The sequence below is a fragment of the Serinus canaria genome, chromosome 1 (genome assembly GCF_022539315.1).
Source record: "Serinus canaria isolate serCan28SL12 chromosome 1, serCan2020, whole genome shotgun sequence".
Lineage (NCBI taxonomy): Eukaryota > Metazoa > Chordata > Aves > Passeriformes > Fringillidae > Serinus > Serinus canaria.
This window is the reverse complement of record NC_066313.1, coordinates 103,028,139-103,052,889: the sequence shown is the minus strand read 5'-3', so window position 1 is coordinate 103,052,889 and position 24,751 is coordinate 103,028,139. Positions and strand designations below refer to the sequence as shown.

The 24,751-nt window shown below is 37.9% G+C and overlaps 1 protein-coding gene across 1 annotated transcript in view; it reads right to left on the bottom strand.

Moving 5' to 3' along the window:
* Positions 1 to 24,751, bottom strand: part of IL1RAPL1 (interleukin 1 receptor accessory protein like 1) — a 584,747-nt gene that overhangs the window by 300,021 nt on the left and 259,975 nt on the right. The window contains exon 2 of the mRNA XM_050980007.1: positions 5,094 to 5,373. Coding sequence (XP_050835964.1) covers positions 5,094 to 5,373 — 280 coding nt within the window. The remainder of the gene's footprint in view (positions 1 to 5,093; positions 5,374 to 24,751) is intronic.

Here is a 24,751-nt window from a genome sequence, read left to right as displayed (position 1 = left end):
CCGAGTCCTTCCTTCCTCCTTCCTTCCTTCCTCCGTGCCTGCCTGCCTTCCTTCCTTCCTGGCCTTCCTTACCTTCCTTCCGTCCCTGCCGTCCTTCCGCTTCCTGTCCTTCCTTCCTCCTTCCTCTCCTTCCTCCTTCCTTCCTGCTTCCTTCCTTCCTTCCTTCCTTCCTTCCCTCCTGCCTTCCTTCCTTCCTTCCTTCCTTCCGTCCTTCCTTCCCGCTTCCTTCCTTGCTCTTCCTTCTTCCTTCCTTCCTTCCTTCCTTCCTTCCTTCCTTCCTTCCTTCCTTCCTTCCTCCTCCTTCCTTCCTTCCTTCCTTCCTTCCTTCCTTCCTTCCTTCCTTCCTCCTCCTTCCTTCCTTCCCCTCTCCTTCCGTCCTCCTTCCTTCCTTCCTTCCTGCCTTCCTTCCTTCCGTTCCTTCGTCCTCCTTCCTTCCTTCCTTCCTTCCTCCTTCCTTCCTCGCAAATTCTGTACACTTCACACTATTTCAGACTTTAGCTCTTCTTCTAAATGCTTGCACTGTGTGTTACTAATGGAAACAGTTAAGCATATTGAAGCAGGTGCTCAGGTTTTTTACCAACTGGGGATGAAAATAGATTTTGAACAATCTCCATAGATGCTGTTATTCCCTGTTTGAACCTTGCTGTCATCTGAATTTGAATCTTCAAAGCTGAATATCACTAAATTAATTATAGGCAGCATTTTTATGGCCAATAAGTACCTAATGAATTTTACTATGTTAAAGATGGAGAAGGCTTTTCATCTATAATATAATTTGTAATGCTTTATTTAGACTTCTATTATCTCTATTTGTATGTATCCTAAGCATTCTTTATAGACACTCCTATGTTTCTGAACAAGAATTGTTCATATTCATTTTTCTCCACTAAATGTTACAGCTTAACAAAGCAATTAATGTTCATAAACATTAAACATGTGCATAAATATAAATCATGGCTGGATGTCTGGATGCCAAGGGTCATGGTAAATGGTGCTACATCCAGTTGTTGGCCACCACTAGTGGGGTTCCCCAAAGTTCACAACTGGGGCCAGTTCTGTTTATATTTTTATCGAGGGTTTAGAAGAGGGCAGTGAGTGCACCCTCAGTAATTCTGCACATGACAGTGAGTTGGGCAGAAATGCTGGTCTGCTGAATGGTACAAAGGCTCTGCAGAGAGTTTGGGACAGGCTGGATCAATGGGCTGAGGCTAACTGCATGAAGTTAAAAAATGGGATGTGTCCTGCACTTTGGCCACAACAGCCCCTTGCAGTGGTACAGGATGGGGAAAGAGTGGCTCAAAAGCAGCCCAGCAGGAAAGAATCTTGGAGTCCTGGTCAACAGCCCAGGTGACCAAGAAGGCCAATGGCATTCTGGCCTCTTTCATCAATAGTGTGGCCAGCAGGAACAAGGCAGTGATTGTTCCCCTGTATTCAGCAAAGGTGAGGCCATATCTCAAATCTTATGTCCAGTTTTGAGCCCCTCACTGCAAGAAAGACATTAAGCAGCTGGAGCATGTCCAGGGAAGGGTTGTTGCAGAATGATCTGGGATTGTCTAGTCAAAAGAAGAGGAGGTTCAGGAGAGATCTTATCACTCTAAAAGTATCCTAAAGGAGGTTCTAGCCAGGTGGGGAGCTGGCCTTTTCTCCCAAGCAACCAGCGACAGAACAAGAGGAAATGGCCTCAAGCTGGCCTCAAAGGGAAGTTCAGGTTGGACATCAGGAATAATTTCTTCATGGGAAGAGTAGTTAAGCACTGGAATGGAGTGCCCTGGAAGCATTCAGAAACAACTGGATGTGGCACTTTATGCAATGTTTTAGTTGATGTAGAGCATCTTGTTGAAATGTTGGATTCCGTGATCTTTGAGATCTTTTCCAACCCAATGATAATATGATTCTATGATTCTCAATCACATAAATCTTCACTAAGACCTAACTACAGAACTCCAGTTCCACTGATCTATGCTGATATCATTTTGGGCAACTACTAGAGACATTTTAATTGATGTTTTCAGGCAGGGAAGAAAAAGAATACATGAAGGAAGTGTTCTCTTGATGGGAACAACATTTCAGCTATTTTTGAAACTTTAAAGGCAGAATTTTTGAGAGAAACTACTTATTTTTTATTATTATGCCAGGTATATGTAACATATATGTAATTTCTGGGAGCTGCACTTGAATCTTTACTTTAACTCCTAGTGCAGCTTATCCAGCTATATTCACTGTCCATATATGATAAATAACAAGCAACCCTGTGATGTGACATCCCTCTCCTCAGCACGGGGCGGGGTGTCTAGGATTGACCCTATCCTCTATACGACCATCACCAATCCTCTTCCTGTTCCTCAGGTGTGGCTCTGGGATGTGGTTCTGACCAGCAGCAAATGCAGCCTGCACCCCAGTGGAGCAGAGTGGTCAAAAGTGGCAGTGCTGGTGTGGGAAGCAGCTGCAGGGAACAAAACAGTGGTGAAACTGAGCCAAGAGGAATTAAGCCAGTGCAACAGAGTGGCAGCGCAGCGCAACATAAAAAATTTCACTGTCAGAGGTTTGTCCATCCTTGTTTTCAATTGTCTTGGACTTAGGGATGGGGAAAGCCATCTGTGGGAAGCTCCCATCAACTTGTCTTTGTCTGGGAAAATGCACATGGTGCTGGGCACAGGAACAGCTGCCATCTTATTATTGTGTGGGGAAAGACACATGGTGCAACCTAAGGGGAGTGCCAGCTTCTCGTCTTTGTCCCGGTGGCAACACAAAACTGGGTCAAGGTGATGAACACCCTTTGAGTGTAAACACTGTCTCAGGTTGCAAGATGTGGCTGGAGGTGTGTATTCTATTGCCGTCTGATAGAGGTTGGCACTTATCTTCTGTTAATTGGGCTACCTGCTAAAAGCAGGTGGGCAGTTTTCTTTTATCTCTTCCACAAACAAATCATCCCTCTAAGAAATATCTTCTGTCAATGGGCCATTGAGTCTCACTGCATGACTGATAAAATTACATCATCCCACTCTGAGATGGTCTGGCCAGGGGGAAGAGCCAAGCATTCCTACCTGGATATTATCTGAGACTTGGAACACCACAGGCAGCCTTCTCCACTGGATTACCAGAGGAAGACCAGGACCATCTATACCACCATGGGACCTTCAGAGGAAAGCTTTGTACAGGATCACTGCCTCAACAGAACCCCATCTGTCACCCCAGGAAGACTGTAGCCACCATTTCAATTGGACTGCTACCAATAGCCTGACCAACAGGGTGTCAAGTTGTATTCCGATTCTGTTGGTGTTGTTTTGTATTAATTTTTTTTTTTTTCCTAATAAAGAACTTTTATTCCTACTCCCATATCTTTGCCTGAGAGCCCCTTAATTTCAAAATTATAATAATTCAGAGGGAGGCGGTTTACATTTTTCATTGCAAGGGAGGCTCCTGCCTTTCTTAGCAGACACCTCTTATTCAAACCAAGGCAAGCACCTTTTTATCTGTTATTAATATTGCTGCTATTACTGTGCATTTCTTACTTCACTGCCGTCTGCTTTCAGTAAACTGTTATCTCAACTTATAGTCTCTGCCTTTGCCCCTCTGTTGCCAAAGGGGGTGGTGGGAAGAGGAGTGATCTATTTGTAGGTCTAATTTCTGACTGGTGGCAATCTACCACAGCAGTTTAAAGAAGATTACGTGGACCTACCTACCTCTGGACTAAATAAAAATCCATGTTAAAAAAGCCATGAATACAGGTTGAGATGATAAAGTATGTCTGAGTAGCTAAATTAAGCATTTATCTATACTTGCTGGAAACTGCAACATCAGATATTTTAAGTTTTCTTTATATAAACAGAGGAGATTAATTATGATATTTTAAATAGCATTATGGAATAATTGACAAAACTGCTTTCATTTTCATGGCTAATGTTACACACTTATCAGAAAATTTTAATCCAAATATAATTAAAAATTCTCCTGAAGATGCTTAATTTGTAGGTTTTTGTGTTTTTCTTTTAAAGGGAACTGTCATCATCAGAAAAACCACGTTGAATATGCTATTGGACAAACAATGTGATATGAAATGTCTCACAGGTTATATAAAGAGCTCATAGAACAATGATTTTATAAACACATTATTTAGTAAAAATCTCCTTCAGCACACACAAGCCAGACAGCAATCTGCTCCCCCTCCTTCTATCTAAGGCAAAAAACCAAAACCAAATCACCAAAAAAAACCAATTTAAAAAAAAAAAAAAGTCAGACAGTAAACCTTTCCAGCTGCCGATAAAACAATTTCCACATTTTCCTTGCATCACTCTACTAGCTGCATTGTGCATTCCTTTTCTACCCACTCAGTTTCTCTACCCTTTGCTTTTGACTCTTTCTATTGTGTATTAGTAGCACGACCACGTTTATAGTTATCCAGATAGAGAGGAATACTGTAAATGGCCAGAAAAATATCTCTGTGTAAACCATATTAAAGATGCAAAAAGAGGTTGAAACCTGTTGCAGAAAGAAGAAGCAGAATCCAGTCCAGTTTCTGGTGATAAAACTGAATGAATCAGAAGGTTAAATTTTTTGGAAGACATCTGGCACCCAGCCTCTATTATCAGGTTAAGCCAGATGTAATTCTAAAGGATGTATGTAAAAATGCTGAAATTTCACCTTCTGTTTTTCTTGATGCAACCACTTTACAACAAATAGGAAATTTTTTTACAGAAGAAAAGTCAATTCAGTTAAATCACTTAATGAAATCCACATAAAATTAAATCTGAATGTAAGAAAAAGATTTTTTTTTTAACTCTAGGATAGTGATTCCAAGAGTGAAACCAGAATCAGAGGAAGGAACAGATGACTTATTCATCCAGTCCCAACCACCTTATAAAATTTAGATTTTGTTATAAATTACTAAATTTATACAAAAGCAAGATTTTTATGTTCAAGACATTTAATAGCAATTTCTAGTCAAACATAAAAAACCTTCAGGCAAGGGAATGCCGGGATGAGAATAAAATAGAACACAGTCAGAGAAAATTTTCTTTGGCATGAAAGTCTCACTATTAAGAGCCTTGTTTCATGTTTGGTCAATTAAAATGCAGTATATTAAAATATAGTACCTTATAACACATGCATAGAGCCCGCTGTCTTGTACCACTGTTGGTCTGAACCAAATGGAGTCTTCTTCTTTGCTCATTCTGGTTCCATCAAAAGCTATAGGTTCCTCAAAATCTCCAGGTCCCGAGCTTTTGTACCACATCAAACTAAGTCCAGCACTTTGGGCTAAGGAGTAATTAGCTCTAATATATCCATAAAAGAGTGCACATTTTATACGAACAGGTTCTCCCACTAGAACTTGATATTTCTTGTAATCCACAGACCAGTCAGTGCATCCATCAGCTATAAGAGAAGAGAAAATGACAAGAGATTGTCAAAGGCTTTGGAAAGCACTATTCACAAAGCAGTCTTTATTGTGGGAAAGTATTGTATTTTAAAAAAAAGTTCATTGAGGGACTAGCAGAATGCTTTTCATGCCTGCAAAATGAACTGCATTTTCATGATGTTTATGCCTGTACTTGTCTATAGTGGGCAGAGCCATTAGGACATATCTTGCTAAATGTTGATAATCTCTGAGCAGTAACTGAGCACTTGCTCTTTTATCTTTTGTGGAACTCCAGCATGACCAGTTATAAAATGCTGAAGTGAAATTAGTGCAACACAGAGGGCATGTGGTTCACAGGGTGTCACCATCTGAACTGCATCAATCAAATATCTTCAGTGTTACCATGGAAGTGAAAGCCTCAGAAGGTATTCAGACAAGGAGCTGTGGTCTGAACCAAATTGTATGAAAGTTTGGGATAGATTTGAAGGAGGAGAAGAAACTGTCTTTACAATAAGACCAGATGCACAAATTCTTACTTCCAGGAAAATTCCTATCAATAATATAAATGGATTATTCAAGAACTTGTTAAACAGATCTTAGTTATAATTCCTGACTTTCCAGAACTTCATTAAAAATTAGTGTTTTCTTTTTTTTTTTCCTGTTGAATAACATCATCCCTTACCAATACTGTCCCACAATAACTGCTTATCAGAAAGCAAAACTAAATTTATTTGACATGCCAAACCCCAGTAACATAACTAAACCCCAAGGCCATAAAAACACCAAACTCACACCCTCGTCCCCTTTATTTTTAGTTAAGAATACCAAAACAAGAAAAGTAAAAGAGTTATTTTCTACAATGCCTTTCTTAACAGAAGTTTATATTTTTTTAAAGCAATTTCAACCATGAAAATTTACCATGAGGTTAATACACTAAAAAACTCAGAGTCCAGTCTCAGCTAGTAAACTAGGCCCCAATCCAGCCAGTTGAAAGCAATCAGTTCACCCAAAGGACAATTTATTTCTTCTTAAAATTAGTATCTATATCTCATATAAATATTTTGTCTTTAAATTTGACACTTCATTAACTTTAAAAGAGCTCAGATAGATAGATCGCTATCTAGAAAATCAACTTTTGAAAAGCTCTAATTTCATCCTAGAATTTTACTAACTTTAACAGAGAATTCCAGCGACTGTGCAAAGTAAAGCAATATTTGCACTTTGAACTTAGACAATATTTTGATCTGTTACTTAGGAGAAAAATATACTAGATAGTGATTTTTTGAGTCCTGTATTTGGGTAATGCCACAGTGCTTATAATATATTGCAAAATAAGAAAGACTCAGACATTTTCACACATCCTTGTGTAAGCAATATCCTAAATTGATCCAACATAGAAAGACAGAGCAAAAATGAGTGAATTAGAATGAGTGAAAATTTAGAGTGAATTTGCATTGTGAAGAGAATTCACACAGATATTTCATATATCTTTGGACTGTCTCCTCCTGCATTAACTTTTACGACCAGGAAGGGAAAATAATATGTCCCTGTTCCAATTTTCCTACACAACAGTTCCTAAAGATTAGTAAGTGTTGCTACAAGGCCCTAATAAGACTTGTACTCATACATAAATTGAAGTGAATGGAAACAAAGCTACACTATTAGCTTCCCCTTAGGACCAAAGAATCTAACTTTCATGCATTCCAGGATTCAATTACACCTTTTTATCATTTCATTTTTACCTCTCTGAAAGAGCATTCTCTCTCACCTGATTTTATTTCTCTCTGCTTCTAAATCCCAATGCCAAAAATGAATTAACAGCCAGCTCTAAGCAGTGTTAATTTCATTATTTAAGTTACCAGGTAATAACTTCTTCATCATACTTTATCATCAGATTGTAATCTTGCTTTTCACTGCTTAATTTAGCTAGTACAGGATGGTTTGCATTATTAGTTTGTAAGTTATGTCTTCTCTCTCAGGATATTCAGTTCTAATTGTTCCCAGTTCATTTAACTTGCAGAATCCATGAGAATATATTGCTAAATAACACCAACTCAAGCTCTTTGTATTGGATGAAGGATTTAATATGCAAGGTAGATGCCACTGGCTTTGTTTCAGCATGATATTTCTCATAAGGGACCTGGAAGTCCTGGTTGATGGAAAGTTGGATGTGATCCAGCAGTGCCCTGGCAGCCAGGAGGGACATCCCTGTCCTGGGGGCATCAGGGACAGCATGGCCAGCTGGGCAAGGGAGGGGATTGTCCTGCTCTGCTCTGCACTGGGGCAGCCTCACCTCGAGTGCTGGGGGCAGTTTTGGGTGCCACAGTACAGAAAAGACATTATCCATTAGAGAGCATCCAAAGTAGGGCTGTGAGGATGGTGACAGGACTGGAGGGGAGACTGCATGAGGTCACTTGTCTTGCTTAGCCTGGAGAAGACCAAGGGGAGACCTCACTGGGGTCTTCAACTTCCTCATGAAGGGAAACAGAAGGTCAGGTCCCAATTTCTTCACTCTCATGACCCATGACAGGGCTTGAGGAAATAGCATGAAGCTGTGTCAGTGGAGGTTTAGGTTGGATATCAGGAAACTGCTTTTCAGCCAGTGGTTGGGCATGGGAACAGGCTCCACAGGAAAGTGGTCACAGTTCCAGGCATGACAGAGTTCAAGAAGTGTTTGGACAGTGCTCTCAGGCACATGGTGTGATTCTTGGGGTGTCCTGTGCAGGGCCAGGAGTTGGACTCCAAGATCTGATGGATGCCTTCTAACTCAACATATTTTATGATTCTAGAAAAGCCTTCTAAGGATCATCTGATTTGTTTATATATTCACAGAAATCTTAGTTCATTTTTTGGCACAAATCACATCAAAATGTCCCACCAGATATTTTAAGAGACTGTCTACTTGTCCTGGATTCAGCTGGGAGAGAGTTAATTTCTTTTCAGCAACTGTTAGAAGTGCTGAGTTTTGGATTCAGAACTAATGAGCCTACACCTGGAGTGCTGTGTCCAGCTCTGGGCTCCTGAATACAAATGATATGTACAGACTGCAGTGTCCAACAAAGGCCCACAAAGCTGATTAAGGGACTGGAGCATCCCTGCTATGAGCACAGGCTGTGAGCTGAGGCTTGGAGAAGGCTTAGGGGGGATCTTAGTAATGAATACAAAAACCTGAAGGGAAGGTGCAAAGAGCCAGGCTCTTTCCACTGGTGCCCAGTAATAGGACGAGAGGCAATGGGCACATCTTGAAACACAGCAGGCTCTTTCTGAACACCAGGAAACACTTTTTTTCTGCAAGGGTTACTGAAAATTCACACAGGAGGTTGTGAACTCTCCACTCTTGGAGATGTTTAGAAGCCAGAGAGTTGTGGTGCTGAAAAAACATTTCTGGTTGGACTGTATGGCCTACAGAGGTGTCTTCAACCTCAATCATTCTGTGCTTTATTACAGTTACACTCAGTGATAACCTTAAGGAAACATATGTCTTCTTCTCAAAGTGGTCTTTGAATGAAGAGAACATGAGAGTGTTTCTCTTCCTGCTTTCAGAAATATTGTACCACTTAAACTGCCAACACTGACATTGAAGTCACTTAGAACTGTGTTAACCTAATTACAGCTGGAAGGCTTAATACCTTAAAAATCTTCCAGGAAAATCCTCACACTCAGCCAATGTGATAATCTATGTGAAGGTGCTAATTCAATGTTGTCAGATATATTGGAAAATCATCATTCCCATCATAAGACACACTGTGGTATTTTCTGATAGCTGATATTTCAGGAGATAACTGTCAATCTCTGAATGCTCCCAATTCCACAGTAACTGAGAAACATAAACAGAAGCTTAAAACCACATAATGAAAAGGAAGACTGTCATGTCCTTAAAATATTACTGTGAACATTCAGATGATGATAGCACGCATGCACCACAACCAGCACTTCCTGCATGTGGTGTGTAGAGCACACATGCTTTTTTCAGTCTAGAAAAACTTGGATGTATCAAAAGCTTATTAAAAGCCTAATTTCTAGATTCCTCGAGGAACACAAAGATACACTTTAAAAGACCCAAACATATATTCAGAGAAGTCTTTTGATTTTTATATTGACATTTCTACCTTAAAAATGTTACATATTTACACGTTAAATGTGTGCTACTGGCTTTGTAAACAGGGACAGAATACAACAAAGGTTTAATATTCATTCAGATTTTTCAATACTAAATAGATTGAATATTTCTAGTCAGTTTCATATTGTAACTGTGTCCATTTCTACCTTGGCTGGATTTTTTTTTGTTTGTGCAAAAGTAGGGCATTGACCAAATAAATTATCTAATGTTTCTTCTCTTAATCATGGCTGCTACTGACACAAAATCAACACCTTCAATTACACTGGCTCAAAACAACTATGGGGAAAAAATAGACTCCATACTTTTCAATGTTTTTATTTATGCCGTCACATCATCAAGCAGTCAATCATGTTTTATAAATTGAAATACACTTGAATAATTCAACAGCTTTGAAATTTCAGAACTGCCTTCAAAAGAATGGTTGTAGTCCCTAATCTCTATTTTAATATGCTGCCTGTTATTGCTACACATAATAGCACAATACAGAGTCCAGGATGAATATAATCCACTCAGTTATTTCCTTGAGTGATTTCAGGGTATGAAATAAACCACACTGCATCACTCTCCTAATAATGAGACCTGCTCAATACACAAGTGTCTTGCAGGCTGTATCTGCTGGATGGGAACCAACACACAGAGTATTTAACATTACTAAGAAGGCCTTCCCCTTAATTTTTGGTATTATATGTATCATTTTCAAGGTAAAATTCAGTGCTGAAAAGGACAAAAATATAAAGTTAATAACTCTTGGGTCTGCTGCTAAAGCCTGATCTCATTTAAAAGCTTCAATTAAATATATAGGTTTCAGGGCTAGAAAAGGTCTTCACTTTTTCCATACATTGGCTAAAATCTAATTTCCAGATAGGAAATAGGTCTGATGGTTAAAAACAGTTCTCCTAAAATATTTGTAAAAGAAATAGCAAATTATCCTAATTGTTTTTCATGTAATATATATTTAATAAAATAAAAATTAGCAACAGATTCTCTTTTTCCTGCTCACTTGTGTTTTTAATTCTGTTCTGAATTTTATACACAAAGGATTATGCAATATCACTGTCTCTTCTACTTATTTGTCAGCTACTTTGGGGTTTTTTAATAAGGCATTTGCAAGCCTGACAAAGAAGTGATATCATAAATCACAAAAAATTCTGAAATATGGGTGTGCAAAGGAGAAAGCACCAGGTCTTGTTCCTAAAGCTGGGAAATTGTCAAGGAGGGCACTAAGGGATGCAGAAATAAGATGGGAGTATGTAGGGACAGTAAATATGATGAGTAGAGAAATCAAAGGATGTTGTATACGTGCTGTAAGATTTTTGGGTAGGGTGGAAAATAGCAGGTATAACAGGTCAAGAAAACAGGCTTTCCTTAACTGGCTGCTCATAAAACAGCATTTCAAAAGTACATTAAGGGATGCATAAGACTCAGGATTACTTTCTTTAAAATAATTTCTACAATGATATTTTACCATCAAAATCACAGTCTGTTCTGGATTACTTTACTCTTTAGCATCCTTGTTACTTTCTGCTTTTTGCTTAGACTAGCTAGCATTAGAATAAAAAAGAAAAAAAGATTTTATAGTTTATAGCGCACTCATTAAAGTGCCTGAGCCAATTAACTCTATCCAACATAACACATGGTATTCTAGTGTGGGTTCTCATTATGAAGACATGCAAAGATTGTCTATTTTTGGTTTGCGTATGCTTTTATTTGATACAAAAATAAGCTCTGACAGGAATGAAGAAGCAGAGCTTAGAAACAACACATTATGGAGACGAGAGAGAACATGGTCAATTCTATTCTTAGACTCCTTAGATTTTGTTTTTTCAAAGTACTACCAGTATGAAATTGGAAAAACAAAACAAATATATATGTATTAGTGTTAATGTTTTCAAATGACCACATCAGGTATTTTATATGCAATTAAATTTTGTTTTGCACTGACTGCTATTACAGCTTTACATATTGCTGTACTGCACTTCTGTTGGATACAGCATTTTCATTTAGAAAAGGCATTTTTTGTTCTCTTGAAAACTCATGTAAAATTATGGTTTAGGCTAAAAACACATATTTTGTTCTCAGTCTAAAACTGTGTAGTGGCTGTCAGGAGAGGGTGCCAGTAATGGAAAAGATGTTGAATGACATTTCAGGGAAACAGAAAAATTATTTTGGATACCATCATCTATTAAAGAACTTAGTTCCTAAATTTGCACTTTTCCCAACCCCAGACAAGTTGTGAAAAGGGTAGATGTGGTAGTTGAGGAATTTTGGCAAATTCATTAGCTCATAGGAAGAGGAATAATGAAAAAAGAAATCAATGTCTTGCCATAAATTAATTAAAAATATTGTTTCTCAGCTTCAGAATACTTCACTGACAAGAAACAGGGTATATATGCCTAGGTACTGGGCTACTTAGAGGCATAATACTCATGAAAATAGCTTTATGTCAATCTGGAGGGAAGGGTTTTTTATGTCATTCTCTCTTTTACCTAATCCAAGCCAAATTAAATAGGATTTTTGTCTGAGTTATTGCTATTCCTTTAATTACCACCAGTATTTTGTAGAAATTGTTAAACCACAAAAGCTATTTTAAGAAAACAAATGCTGTTCAAGGCAGACCAATGCAGGAGCAAATGCTGCACTTCCTAAGTTCCTACTCCAAACCAAGAGTTTTTCCAAATTGTTTATTCATTCCCTTTTGCATCTTTCAAACCCTCCTATTCTGTTTTACCATGTCATATAAATTAGGAAGCTCTGTAAACACACACTTCAAAGGTATCCTGGCTGGACTGGACTGATCAGGTTCTGCTGGATTGACCCCAGGCCAGCAGCAAGCACTCACACAGCTTCTCAGTCACTAAGCCAAAAAGCAACAAAACAGGGGAAAGAATAGGAAAAGCAAAAGAAAATTCATTGGTCAAGATAAAAGTAGTTTAATAAGTGAAGAGAAAAAACCCACAAGTGATGCATAAACACTTTCTCATTATCTCCCACAAACAGAAAAATGCCCAGCTGGTGTCTGAACAATGGCTACCTCAAAAGCCAAAACCTCCCAGATTTATTTCTGATCATGATGTTATTTGGTGTAGACTATCCCTTCGGCCAATTTGGATGAGATGTCCCAGCAGTGTCCCCTCTCAATCCCTCATCCTCCACCCTTGGAGAATAGAATGGGAAAAAGTGGTGCAAGCACTGCTCAGCAATATTCAAAACACTGATGTGTTACCAACATTTTTTAGTCACAAATGCAAAACATAGCACCATAAAGGCTGCTGTGAATTAACAAAACTCCATTTTGCCCAGACCTGATACACAGATTCTTAATCTGTTTGCTTCTGTCTGCTAACTTCTTTCAATTCTTCGTTTCCAGCTCAGGGACTGTCTGTACATTTACAGTTACAGCATAGGGATGGAGGCATAATTCAACCAACAGCCACAAAACACAAGTTTGTTTACTGGATTAATTTCCAAAGCCTGATATTAAACTGCATTATTTTCTGTGCCCATCTGAAATGAATTGGTTCTTCTTTGTTATATCTACTATAAAACTTTGAGGGTGGTTCCACATACTCTGTTTCTTTCACAGAATCACAGAACAGTCTGAGATGGAAGGGACCCACAACGATCATTGAGTTCAGCTCTTAAGTAAATGGCCCATATTGGGATCAAACCCACAATTTTGGTGTTGTTAGTAGCAAGTCCTTATGTGGCTATACCAGATTATCTGCAGTCCTTTTTGAACCTTAAGAGCTCAAGTTTCTTTCCTCCCTGCTCCCCAAACAGACTGTGATTTATTTTGAAAGACAACTTCCACTCAGTCTCACTATCACACAATCTCTATATAATGTACAACTTTTTATGTAATCTTATATATATATTACATATACATGTTTAGATATAGAATCTCAACATGAGTATGTGAAGAAGTCAAGTCTGGTACATGCTGGTCTTAAAACTCCCCCTGAAATGACTAAACAAAGTGAAACAAAATAGTAACTCAGCCTGAAGAGAACTGGGGACAGGTTGAACTAATTTCTAAAAATTGAACAAGCACATGTTAGGGTAGGGTTTTTTCCCTTTGGAGAAGAGATTTCCCAGAGAAGAGAATCTCTGGGCCATGCTGGGGTATCATGTTGCATAACAGATGGCAAATTATTTCATCTCTTCCATAACCTCTCAATTATTGAAACTGCTTCTGAAAATACATTCTGTTCACCAGTAGCTTCATTTTGGAGATTATGAGGGAGATCAAGGATCTTTTCATGTTGAAATTTCAGCAGCACTCGAGTAACAGCTGCACTGTATACCTCTGAATTATTTCCACAAAGAACTCAACCACTTAATACCACAAAGTTGTTGAATATCAGCTGAACTGAGATAACTAAATATGTGAGAACTGTCCACTTGCAGTAAATATAAGAAAAATCAACAGATTAGTTCATAACAACAGGGGATTAAAATTAATTAAATGACAACATGTGCATAGGTAAGTACAATTGTCTTGTTGCTGTGACTTATCTAGTGGAAATTTCTTAAACTGCATTATCATGGCTTTGTGACTAATACTGTGCAGAAATGCTAAAAATTGCAGTGAGAGCTTCAGAAAGAGCTGAAACCCAAAGAAACACTTTATTTCAAATGGACTTTGAATCAAAGTATCATTGTTACTTCAAAATTGCAAAGATTAAAATCATTGCGTATATACAGGCCATGATGTTACAAAGAATATACATATTTTTAAAAATTACATATTTCTGTTTATTATTCTGTTCTACATTACTTTAACTCCTAAAATACTGGGAGAAACTTAATATATGGAAACTGGGATCTAGGATTTAAAATATCGATATTCTTTGTGAAAGAATATGTTAACTGCATACAACTCCTAGTGGTTTTGGTGACTGTTTCTTGCCTACAAGTAGTCCTGCTAGACTGAAACTTCAGATATGGGTATATTTAAAGCTATGTATATGTCAGACAGCTATTTGTGTTTAGAACTGCAATTAAATAGAAGATAGAATGAATTATAGTATTAGAGAGCACAAAGTTCTAGGAATTTTTTTATTTTTCTTTAATCAATATGACAAAGTAATTTATTTTTCCCAAAGCTGGGAAGAATTTTTTTAATAATCTTCAGTGTATATCACTGCTTCAATTTTATTTACTGTGTGTGTGCATGCGAAAATAATTTACTTAGTAATTGCAGTGTTCTTGAACAGGGATATAATGTCAATATTGATATCAATATGTTAATATAAATGTATGGTGCCACTAGGAATCTGCTAAGCAAGGCTTTAGCAATCATCAGCAGTTTTGAGACGGTCCAGAAACATTTAAACACTGGAAGAGGGAATAATGTCTTCTTCCCACGGATGCTTTGGAGCAGGTCAGTGGAGCAGAGCTGGACAGAAAGGCTGAGTCTGGGAGGAGGGAAGGAGGCCCAGGGCAGAGAGGTCTGGAAGGGCAGTGGCTCTCTGGCCTGGCTATGGCTGTCAGGGCACCCTGATGGCCTGGGAATGACCAGCAAAGCTCCTGGAGACCAGAAGGATTCTCCACAGCATAGGTCAGCATTGTGCTGCCACCAAACGGGCAAATAACGACTGAATATGGGGAAAAATCCCCAAAAACTGCCCCCTCCACGCGGCTGTATTAAAATGCAGGTGGCATTTTAAAAAATTACTGCCCTTGTAACAGTCAATTCTGTTATGTCATTACATATATTAACGAGTTTCAAAAAATCTGCTAATGCAGTGTCTATCTGTCTATTACACTGGTAATAGGTGCTGGTGCTCTGGTTTGTGTACATGTGGACGGACAAGCATCCAGCTTCTGGGAAGGACACATTTTCCTTCTCTTTTGCATTTCTTTTTAGTCCCAAGAGCTCTTTAACGTTTTCTGTGTGAAGGACTGAAAGGAAAAAGTAATTCTTGACATTACCCTGAATCTCACTACCAGCACACAACACAGGGTCAACTACCATAATGATTAGGAAATATGTATTAACCAAATATAAGAAATGTAGTCATTGTCAGTTTGTAGAGCCTCTTTTATACAAAAAACCCTGTTATTTAATGGCTACCAAAGACTCTGGGACTACTAACAGACTCTGGGAAAAAGAAAAACAAGTATTTTCATTTCCCAAAACCGCAAGAAAACTTTTTTTTAATGTACAGCAGCGGGATAATTTATCATCAAATGCCTAAAGAACTGATATATTTTCTTATGAAACAGAAACTAATTTTTAATTTAAGATGTTTTTATGATGTATTCTCTTTTCCTGCAGATGTTACCAAGTACAGGCATGGTAGTTTAAGCCAAAAGGAACTTCATTAAAGACTTAGCAAGAAAAAACAACAGTAGCTGAACTTTAAAGAGAAAATATTACCTATAGTAAATCTGCACTCCAGGATAACAAAAAGTCATTATAAATCTGTTTGTATACTTTTTCTCTGTTTTAGAAGAACCCACATTATTAGAGCATCTGGCATTTTCCTTCATTTTTTTTGAGTTCCACATTAAGTCAAGAAGTTAAAGCTTATGAAAGTTATTAAATTTTGTAAATCTTTGCTCCTGTCTTTGACATTTTCTCTGTTCCCACATCCACATGCCACGTTTGCCACACTTGAGACAGCTTACCAAAGAGAAAGAGGTCACCAGGGTAACACAGTTGTTCACTACCTAAATCCCATTAGGCAAAGGAAATTTAAATTACTAATATTTGAGTTTGAGAAGAAAACTTTATACCTTTCACCAAAGTTTACTTTAAGGCTTAGTACGAATGTTTTGGTTGAAGCAAATCTAAAGAAATAGAAAGGATTTAATTGAGTTAAGAATCCAAATCCCACAAGACTCAGATAAAAAGCTTCCTCAGGTACCTTTGTGGATCAGGTAAGCACACTGATGTGCTTAGCTGCATTGAATTTCAAAGACAAAATCAAAACATCAGAGCACTTCTTTTTCTCTACTTATGCTATATTCTAGAATACATTCAAAATAAAACTCATTAGATAAATCAAACAAAGCACATTATTAAACTGGAATACATTTTTGCATCCTGATTCTATGAATACTACAGAAATATTTTTTGACTGAAATTCTGAAAAAAAATTAAATGAGAAAAATACGTCATCTTCAATTGAAAGACAATTTTTTTATATATTAGAAAACAAATTTTTCATTCTGATTAAATGGACAGACACAAGAATATTTATTTGATTGTGGAGCTGCTTTTTCCTGCAATTATACTGGGACTCATTATCAGGTTGGATGGCTTAAATTTGCCATAGCTAAAGCAGTCCCAATGGGAAATTGTGTACCCAAAAGCTGTACCAATGGGAAGATGAGACACCAGGAGCTGTTCCAGTGGGAAAATGAGAGACACCAAGGGTTGTCCCAAAGGGAAGACAATGGTAGGAAGAAATTCATAAGCTCAGCTTCCTGACTGGATAACAGGAGCTTCTGGCAGGGGTTGTTCATGGCCACTGGCTCCTGGCTCACCAATCCAAGAAACCCACTGACTAGGGAAGAGGAAGACTGAGCAAGCAGACTAATTTGCACAAAACACGAGGGAATCTTTTAAACAATATAAGATGGAATACTAAATACTTAGAGAGCCAGATAATTGCTTTGTTAATATATGTAAATAATGAAAAGCATTGACAGTCCTGATGCTGGCTTTGTGGATTTGCCATCCAGCATCCCTTTCTGTGCAGAACTGAAAATAAATCAAATACTTCCACTCTCTGGGGAATTATGCTTCCACTCTCTGGGGGACTGGCTTCCTGCACACTATGGGAAAGAACAAATTGGGATAACAGCTTTGCCATGGACATATTAATAAAGCATTATGGTTTTCCAACCATGCTAGCCTGGGCCTAGTCCATCTTGGGAGCAAGGCTGGTGCAGACAAGACAACTGAGATTCCCAATTGAATTGCTGCACAGTTGCTGTGGCCAAGATGGTCACCATTCACCACTTCACCCACAAGAGCCTCTCTGGGAACAAGTGACAAATGACAGAGGTCACCTCTCTGAGTCAGCTCCCTGAGTCCTGTACCAAAAAGCTGTCATCCAGCTGTTTTGGGAATGTTCTGTACTGTTTCTACCACTTTTCTGGTGTTCTCAATTAACACCCGCAAGCTTAATTCCCCCATAAGGACAAGGGTGGCTGTTTTGGAGGCATCCCTTGGGTTCTTAAATTAGAAATTTTTGGTGCCACTGTCTTGGCTGCGTGGCCAAGAGCAGCCTCCCATGATGACAGCCACTTCATTTGTTTTTCCCTCAGTCCTGACACAGAGGTCTGGACATTGCAGCCCCTCCATTACACCAAACACTCACAACAGGGCCCTGCACACTCCCAGCGGTGCCCTGCTCACTTACACACTGCAGCAGTCCTTGCACACTCACATGCTGCAGTACTCCTTGCACACTCAGACACTGCAGTACTCCTTGCACACTCACACACTGCAGTACTCCTTGCACACTCACATGCTGCCGCAGTCCTTGCACACTCACATGCTGCCGCAGTCCTTGCACACTCAGAGGCTGCAGCAGTGCCCTGCACTCACACACTGCAGCAGTGCTCTGCTCTCACACACTGCAGCAGTCCTTGCACACTCACACGCTGCAGTACTCCTTGCACACTCACACACTGCAGTACTCCTTGCACACTCACAGGCTGCAGCAGTGCCCTGCACTCACACACTGCAGCAGTCCTTGCACACTCACAGGCTGCAGCAGAGCCCTGCACTCACACCCCGCAGAGCTGCACCAGACAATCCCAACGGGGCTTTGCACACTCCTCTGCTGCCACTGTGCCCTTCACAGCACACTGCAGCAGTGCACTGGTGCTCTCAGCAGTGAGCTGTGCACACTCCCACTCAGTGGGGCTGTGCCTCTTTGCACACTCACAAAGGTGCCCTGCTTGCACACCCTACTCGTGCTCACAATCCTGCTCTGCACACACACCTTTCTGAAGGAACCCAGCCTGCAAACTCACACTGTGCCTTTCCAGCTGCTGAAGAAATGAACATTTGTACAAAGGAATTCAATGAAATTAGAAATGGTTGTAAGAGCACCTTATAACCCAAATATTCCTCTGAGACTCACTTTTATTGAGTGATGCTTCACTCTGTTTGATCTCTGTACAGTCTTTTTGCTACCTCTAATGCACGGAGGTAAAGAAAACGCTAGTATATTTCTCAAGATAAGGTCACAGAGCTGAAATATATTTTGATCTGTGATTATTTAAAACTTCTTCAGGGATTTTTCAATTTTTGAACTGATTCACCTTATATGAATCTTCACTTTCCTCCTCTACACATATAGGCACACTTAAATATACAATTCAATTATTAATGATGAATTTTCTTGCACGGTATAAGAAATGCCAACGAGAATAAAATCTGAGTGCAATCTGGAGCTGTGCAATTTGAGGGTCACTGATGTCACAGCCTTCTGCTAATACTGTAGGAAGGCAACACGTGGAATGTACAAATATAGGATCAGGTTTATGTCAGAAGAAGGGAGACGTGACTGAAGTAGATAAATAGATACAGATACCATCATCTGTACAACCAAACACGAATTTCTGGGTTTATGTCCAGATGGAGCAGAAAAAAAAGACTGGGGAATTTCTCTATTAAGAAAAAAAAATCTGCTTCCATCTTTTCCTCTTCTGAACTAAAAGAAATAAAATTAAGGGTGTACATGTGGACATGAAGTAGAAAAAAGAGGATATCAAAAATATGAGAAAGAACCAAGACTGGATAATCCTGAAAGGCTGAGAAAACATATGAAAAACAACATATTTTATAAAGTTTCATACAATTTTCATTAACAAAAGTGCTTATATCTCCCCTTGTTCAGTCTTGTTTTGTTATGTTCCTCCTCAGCATTCAAGTTTTTTTCATGTGAATACAATAGAAAACAAGTGAATTCCTGTAATAGTTCATATTATCCCCCTATACTTTCTTTCTGGGGTAAATAATACATATTAATTTAGAAAATTTTCCAGCACAAAGTTCATGCATGAAGATTCTTGACTGTTTTAGGATGCATTAAATTTAAGGTCTGTTTCTTTTTGGAGAGGACAGCAATTCCTGGTAGAATGATAGAAGAAGATACAGAAAAGCCTAAAATTGCAGCACTGATTTATGAATTTCTAAGCAACTTAAGCAGTGGGGAAGAAATTTAGCCTGAATTCAAGTTCCCTTGTGATAAACAAGTTATTTATTTTGCTTGACCTTCCTATAGCCTTTATGCCTCTGGGTAAAAGTTCTTAGGTCATTCTAGTGTCTTCAATCTGTGTTTAGACACCAGGTTAACTGCCTGAAATAGGGATACAGCAGGAGAACAACAGCCTACCAGGACTGTCTAAGAAGCCAGGAGAGAAAACCAAAACAACAAATGCAGATATACACATATACTTTTTTTAAAAAAAAAATTTTTGTTTGGCCCGTTTGGGGGGTTTTTGTTTGGTTTTGATTTTTTTTGTTTGTTTTGGTTTGGTTTGCCTTGTTTTGTTTTTTTTTTTCCTGTCTTGAGTAAGAAAAAGATACATATATGTATACACAGCTTACATATATTTAGAAGACAGGATAAGGTTGGCTCACTTTACCTGGCCTGCACTGACTGGGCATGAAACAGCCCAGTATTAGCACAGCAGAGCACAAGCTGTTAAGTTTTGTACTTCAGGTTGGAGCAGCCCTGTGCTAATGAGACCTCACAGCTTCCAGCCTGGAAAGCTGCAAAGCTCACAACTGTCAGTGCAAGCATCTCCAAGAAACACAGAACTTCTACTTCCCCTTTCCAGAGGAGCTCAGCCTCTCAAAGCAGTTACAGCAACCCCTCATTCATTTTTTCACACACTTTCTCCGGGGTTTTGTGAGTTCTGCCATTCACTGTCCCATTTTACAGCAATAAATCAGTGCCACTCCAGCAGCTCAGGCTGGCTGCTCACATGGTGTTTCTCAGCACATTAGCCAAACAGTAGGAGAAGCCACACGTGTCTCTCATTTGACTATTGAGTCTCATTTCACACTTGGGTTTGCCAACAGAGTAAGAAATAGTATTTATCAAGCTTCTCCTCAACACAGTCTTCCTAATATCAAGGGAAAGCTGTCTCTAAGAGTAAAATTGCCTCCAGTTGAGAAATGTTTTCTGCACTGCTATGTTGAGAGTGTAAGTAAACTTGGTTCTCACACTGGTCATCAACAGCTTAATTAGCACTGTCCTCTAATAAGGCTTGATCTTTAATGACAAAAAAAATGTACCCAAGGAAACAACCAACATGAATAAAAAGATTGTAGCTTTACAGAAAAGGCTAATTAATACAAATGACCCTGATATGTAGGATTTTGAAATAAATCTCTTTTTCTTTCAGCTAACCTTTGAAATTGAGGCCAACACTTTTCTAGAAGGTTTTTTTTTTATTTAGGAAAAATCATATCATGTTACACAGACCTACAAGCAGTAAGACATAAAAAAGAAAATCTGAGGTAAGATTTTATGCCTCCTTAAATGGCAATTGCAAAACCCTTCTTTAATGTGCCACTAACCCAGAGAGACAGGTAAGGAAATAAAATCAAAACTAAACCACAGCCACTGTATAGTGTGTATGAAATTTGATGTGATTAAACCTCACTGTATGGCACATGCTGTATTATTTCATACATAATAAAGGAAATAAACAGGATAAGGTATGTAAATATTAATCCCGAAATTCTCATAGACTTCATTCTCAGGAAGCAGGTTTTCTGTTTCCTCAGAAGAGATTTTTAAAATGAAAAAAGAAAGGAAGAAGTTGAAAGACTATTTTTAGTTTTAGGAATTGAGTGATCAAATTAAAATCCAGGTCTCCTATTTAACTTGGCCTGCTTTAGATGATTATTTATGAACTCTAGGTGATATGACATTCTGGTTATTATAGAAATATTATTAGTAACTCCATAGTTAAGAACATACTGAGATTTTTGCTGAAAGTGATTAAAATTCTTCCATTTCACACTTCATTGGTTTAATCTTTGGTTTAGAGTTACACAGTATCTTCATAGCAGAAAAGATTTTCTTTTTTTCAAAAATATCTCTCAGAGAAAAAAAAATACCCAAACATTAAATCAATTCCTTCTGGATTAGTCTCTTATCTTCTAAATGCTTCCTATGTTCCTTCTCAAAATCATGAAAATCACACAGTTCAAACTTACATTATATAGCTTTGTATGTAACCACATTTTAGACAGGTTACATGTCAAAACACATTTTATTCCATTTATGCATTATATCCCCCTCAAAAAAGTTGAATTAGAAACCTAAACCTTCTTTCTTTTTTTCTACAATTCAGCATCTCACCCTATCTCTATCACTACCTTTTATCCAGTTTTTTTGAAGAGGAGATAACTACAGAAACCAGCAAAATTATCTGTTCAATTCACTGAAATCAGGGTGCCTTTGAAATTGGGTCAGTTGTAATAAAAAATGCTTTTTGGAATGGAAGCTGCAAAATAGAAGAAGTGGAAAACATTTAACTCAAAAAATATATTCACTTCCTGTCAAATAATTCTATTTTATATTCATCTTACTACACAATAACATAGAACTTAATGTAAACTATCAGTACTTGAAATAAAACATGTACTAGACTTCATTTTTTATAATCTTTTGTTTATGATAAAATGGCCAAACATTGCTATTCATAGAAAATCCAGACTTTAAAATGAACACTCCTCAACAAAATTATATTACCAGCCTCTGGACTTGCTATACCCAGGAAAAATCCCTGTTTTCTTTTTGTTGGAAAGCTCCCCTTCTATCCAGAAGTTCCCTGACTTGCTGCTCAGTCAGGAGTCACTCAGCTGCCTGCACATGGACTGCTGTGATGGGTTAAGCCCAGCCAGATGCCAGGTGCCCACCAAAGCTGCTCTACAACTCCCTCCTCAGCTGGACAGGGAAAAGGAAATATAACAAAAGGCTCCTGAGCCTCGAGAGATCACTCAACAAATACTGCCACAGGCAAAACAGACTCAGTGAGGGAAAATTAATTTATTACCAATCAAAATCAGAGTAGGATAATGAGATGCAAACCAAAATTTAAAAATATCTTCTTCCCACTTCTTTGTCCTTCATGAGCTTAACCTGAGTCCCAATTCCCTGCCTCCATCCCCACAGTGGCACAGGGAGATGGGCAGTGGGAGTTGTGGTCAGTTCATCACATGTTGATCACATCTCTTGCTGCTTCCTCCTCAGGGAAAGGAGTCCTGGCCCTGCTCCAGCATGGGCTCCCTCCCCCAGGAGACAACCCTCCACAAACATCTCCAATGTGAATAAAGCTCTTCATGAACAACAGACCAGTAGGTCTCTGAAGAAATGTCTTTTTCCTTCCCTCTCATCACTCTCCTGTCTGTATTGGAGGGTGTTTTCTCCTTAGTGGGAAAAAGGACATTTAAATTTTGTGTCTAGTCCATTACAGAGATGTCAGGTATACATCTCTTCTTGGTTATCTTAATATTTTCCTCTTCTGATGTTGCTTGAGAGGGCCAGCACAACAGATGAACTACAGCTAACTGACAAAGGTATTAAAAGACATATTTGTCTAAAAAAGAGCAGAATTCACTCCACTGCAGCCAAGTATAGTAAAACTCTCAGAAAAAAATCAAATTAGTAAGTGCCCAAAACACTCATGAGAGAGTGGGTGTTTATCTCTGGCAAAAGGATTTTAGAAATATAGTATTTTTTTGCTGTTCTCTGATTTCCAGGCATATTGGAAATTTTCAGCCTCACTAGAAAATGAATTAATTTATAAGGTTTTTAATTCATCTTTGATATGGCTGCTTTCTATTTGAAGTATTCTGTCTGGGGTTTTTTGGTTTTTTGTTTCATTTGGTTGGTTTTTTCTTTCTTCTTTTTTCTTTGTTTGGTTTTGATTTTGTTTTTGGTTGTGGGGTTTTTTTTGTTTGTTTTTTTTTTTTTTTGTTTTGTTTTGTTTTGTTTTGTTTTGCCTCATCTACTCAACATTGCACCATGGCATTAACAAATAGCCTGCTATGGAAAATTTTCAGTATAATATAAAATTGTTCCTGTTATGATACAAATAAACCTCTTATCAAGGAAACAGAAAAAAAAATTCAGAAATAACTCACAGTGTTGTGTGACAGATATTTTGTTTCCAGTGTGAAATATCCTGCAGATCTATTGTGCAAAGCATATCTTATAGACCATTAGAATATCAGATTACATCAAGGCATTCAATGATGTAGAATTATTAACTTCTTTGTGAATCAAGTCCTATTGAAAAGGTGGCTACATAATGTAATAGTAAAATAATTAACCACTGTGAATAAATAGCATTGAAATTAAATTCCAAAATACTAGATTCAAAAAAGTTACATAGAACACATTGGGTAATGAAAAACCATTCAGAAGTAAATAAGGAACTGAAGATTTCATAATTTAACATTTCGATGTATCTGCATATAAATGCATTATTCCATCTTTTATTAGAAAAATCATAAGAACTATTTCACTAAAATAAACATGTAGAGATACTGGAGGGTAATGAAAATAACCTTTTGTGGGGAAATATGTGATATATACTTGAATATTGAAGAAAATTATTATGCACAAACATAAATGAATTTTAACGAGTTTTATCACAATAAAACTATTCCTAAACACTATTATACAGTGCATCTAGGTACAGACTTTGAAAGAATTTAAAAATTCTCACTTTTTCTTCTTCCATTATAAAATAATCCAATATTTTTAACAGCAAAGCAGGGCCAGGTCTTTTGAGTCAATGTTTCTTGTTTTCTATCAGATCTATCCAAGAAGAAAATAGAGATTCTTCTAGTAATTCTTATGTTAAGACTAAGAATTTTTTTTTTCCTGAAAGTCCTACTGGAAATTGCTGCAGAGACCCCATCTTTGATTGTTTAGAAACTATCATGTATTCACAGCCCATATTTAATTTATTCCTTACATTTATCTATGGTCAGTTTATATCTACTCTTCTTTGTGCAAGTGTACATAATTTATTATCTCTTATTTGTGTACAGTAATTTGGGAATGCCCTACAGCCACCTTATGGTCATCTCCTATGCTCATCTGAAAGAAAGAGGAGAGAAAAACCAGTTTGACTCATCAAAGTGGATCTTGATCACTGCAGTACAAGGAACACTCCCCTTTGAACATGAGGAATATTAGTAGTAGTACCAAGTTTCTTTGTAGCATCAAATTATACTAACAAAAAATGTTTTATTTTTTGAAGATACATGAAAAATATTA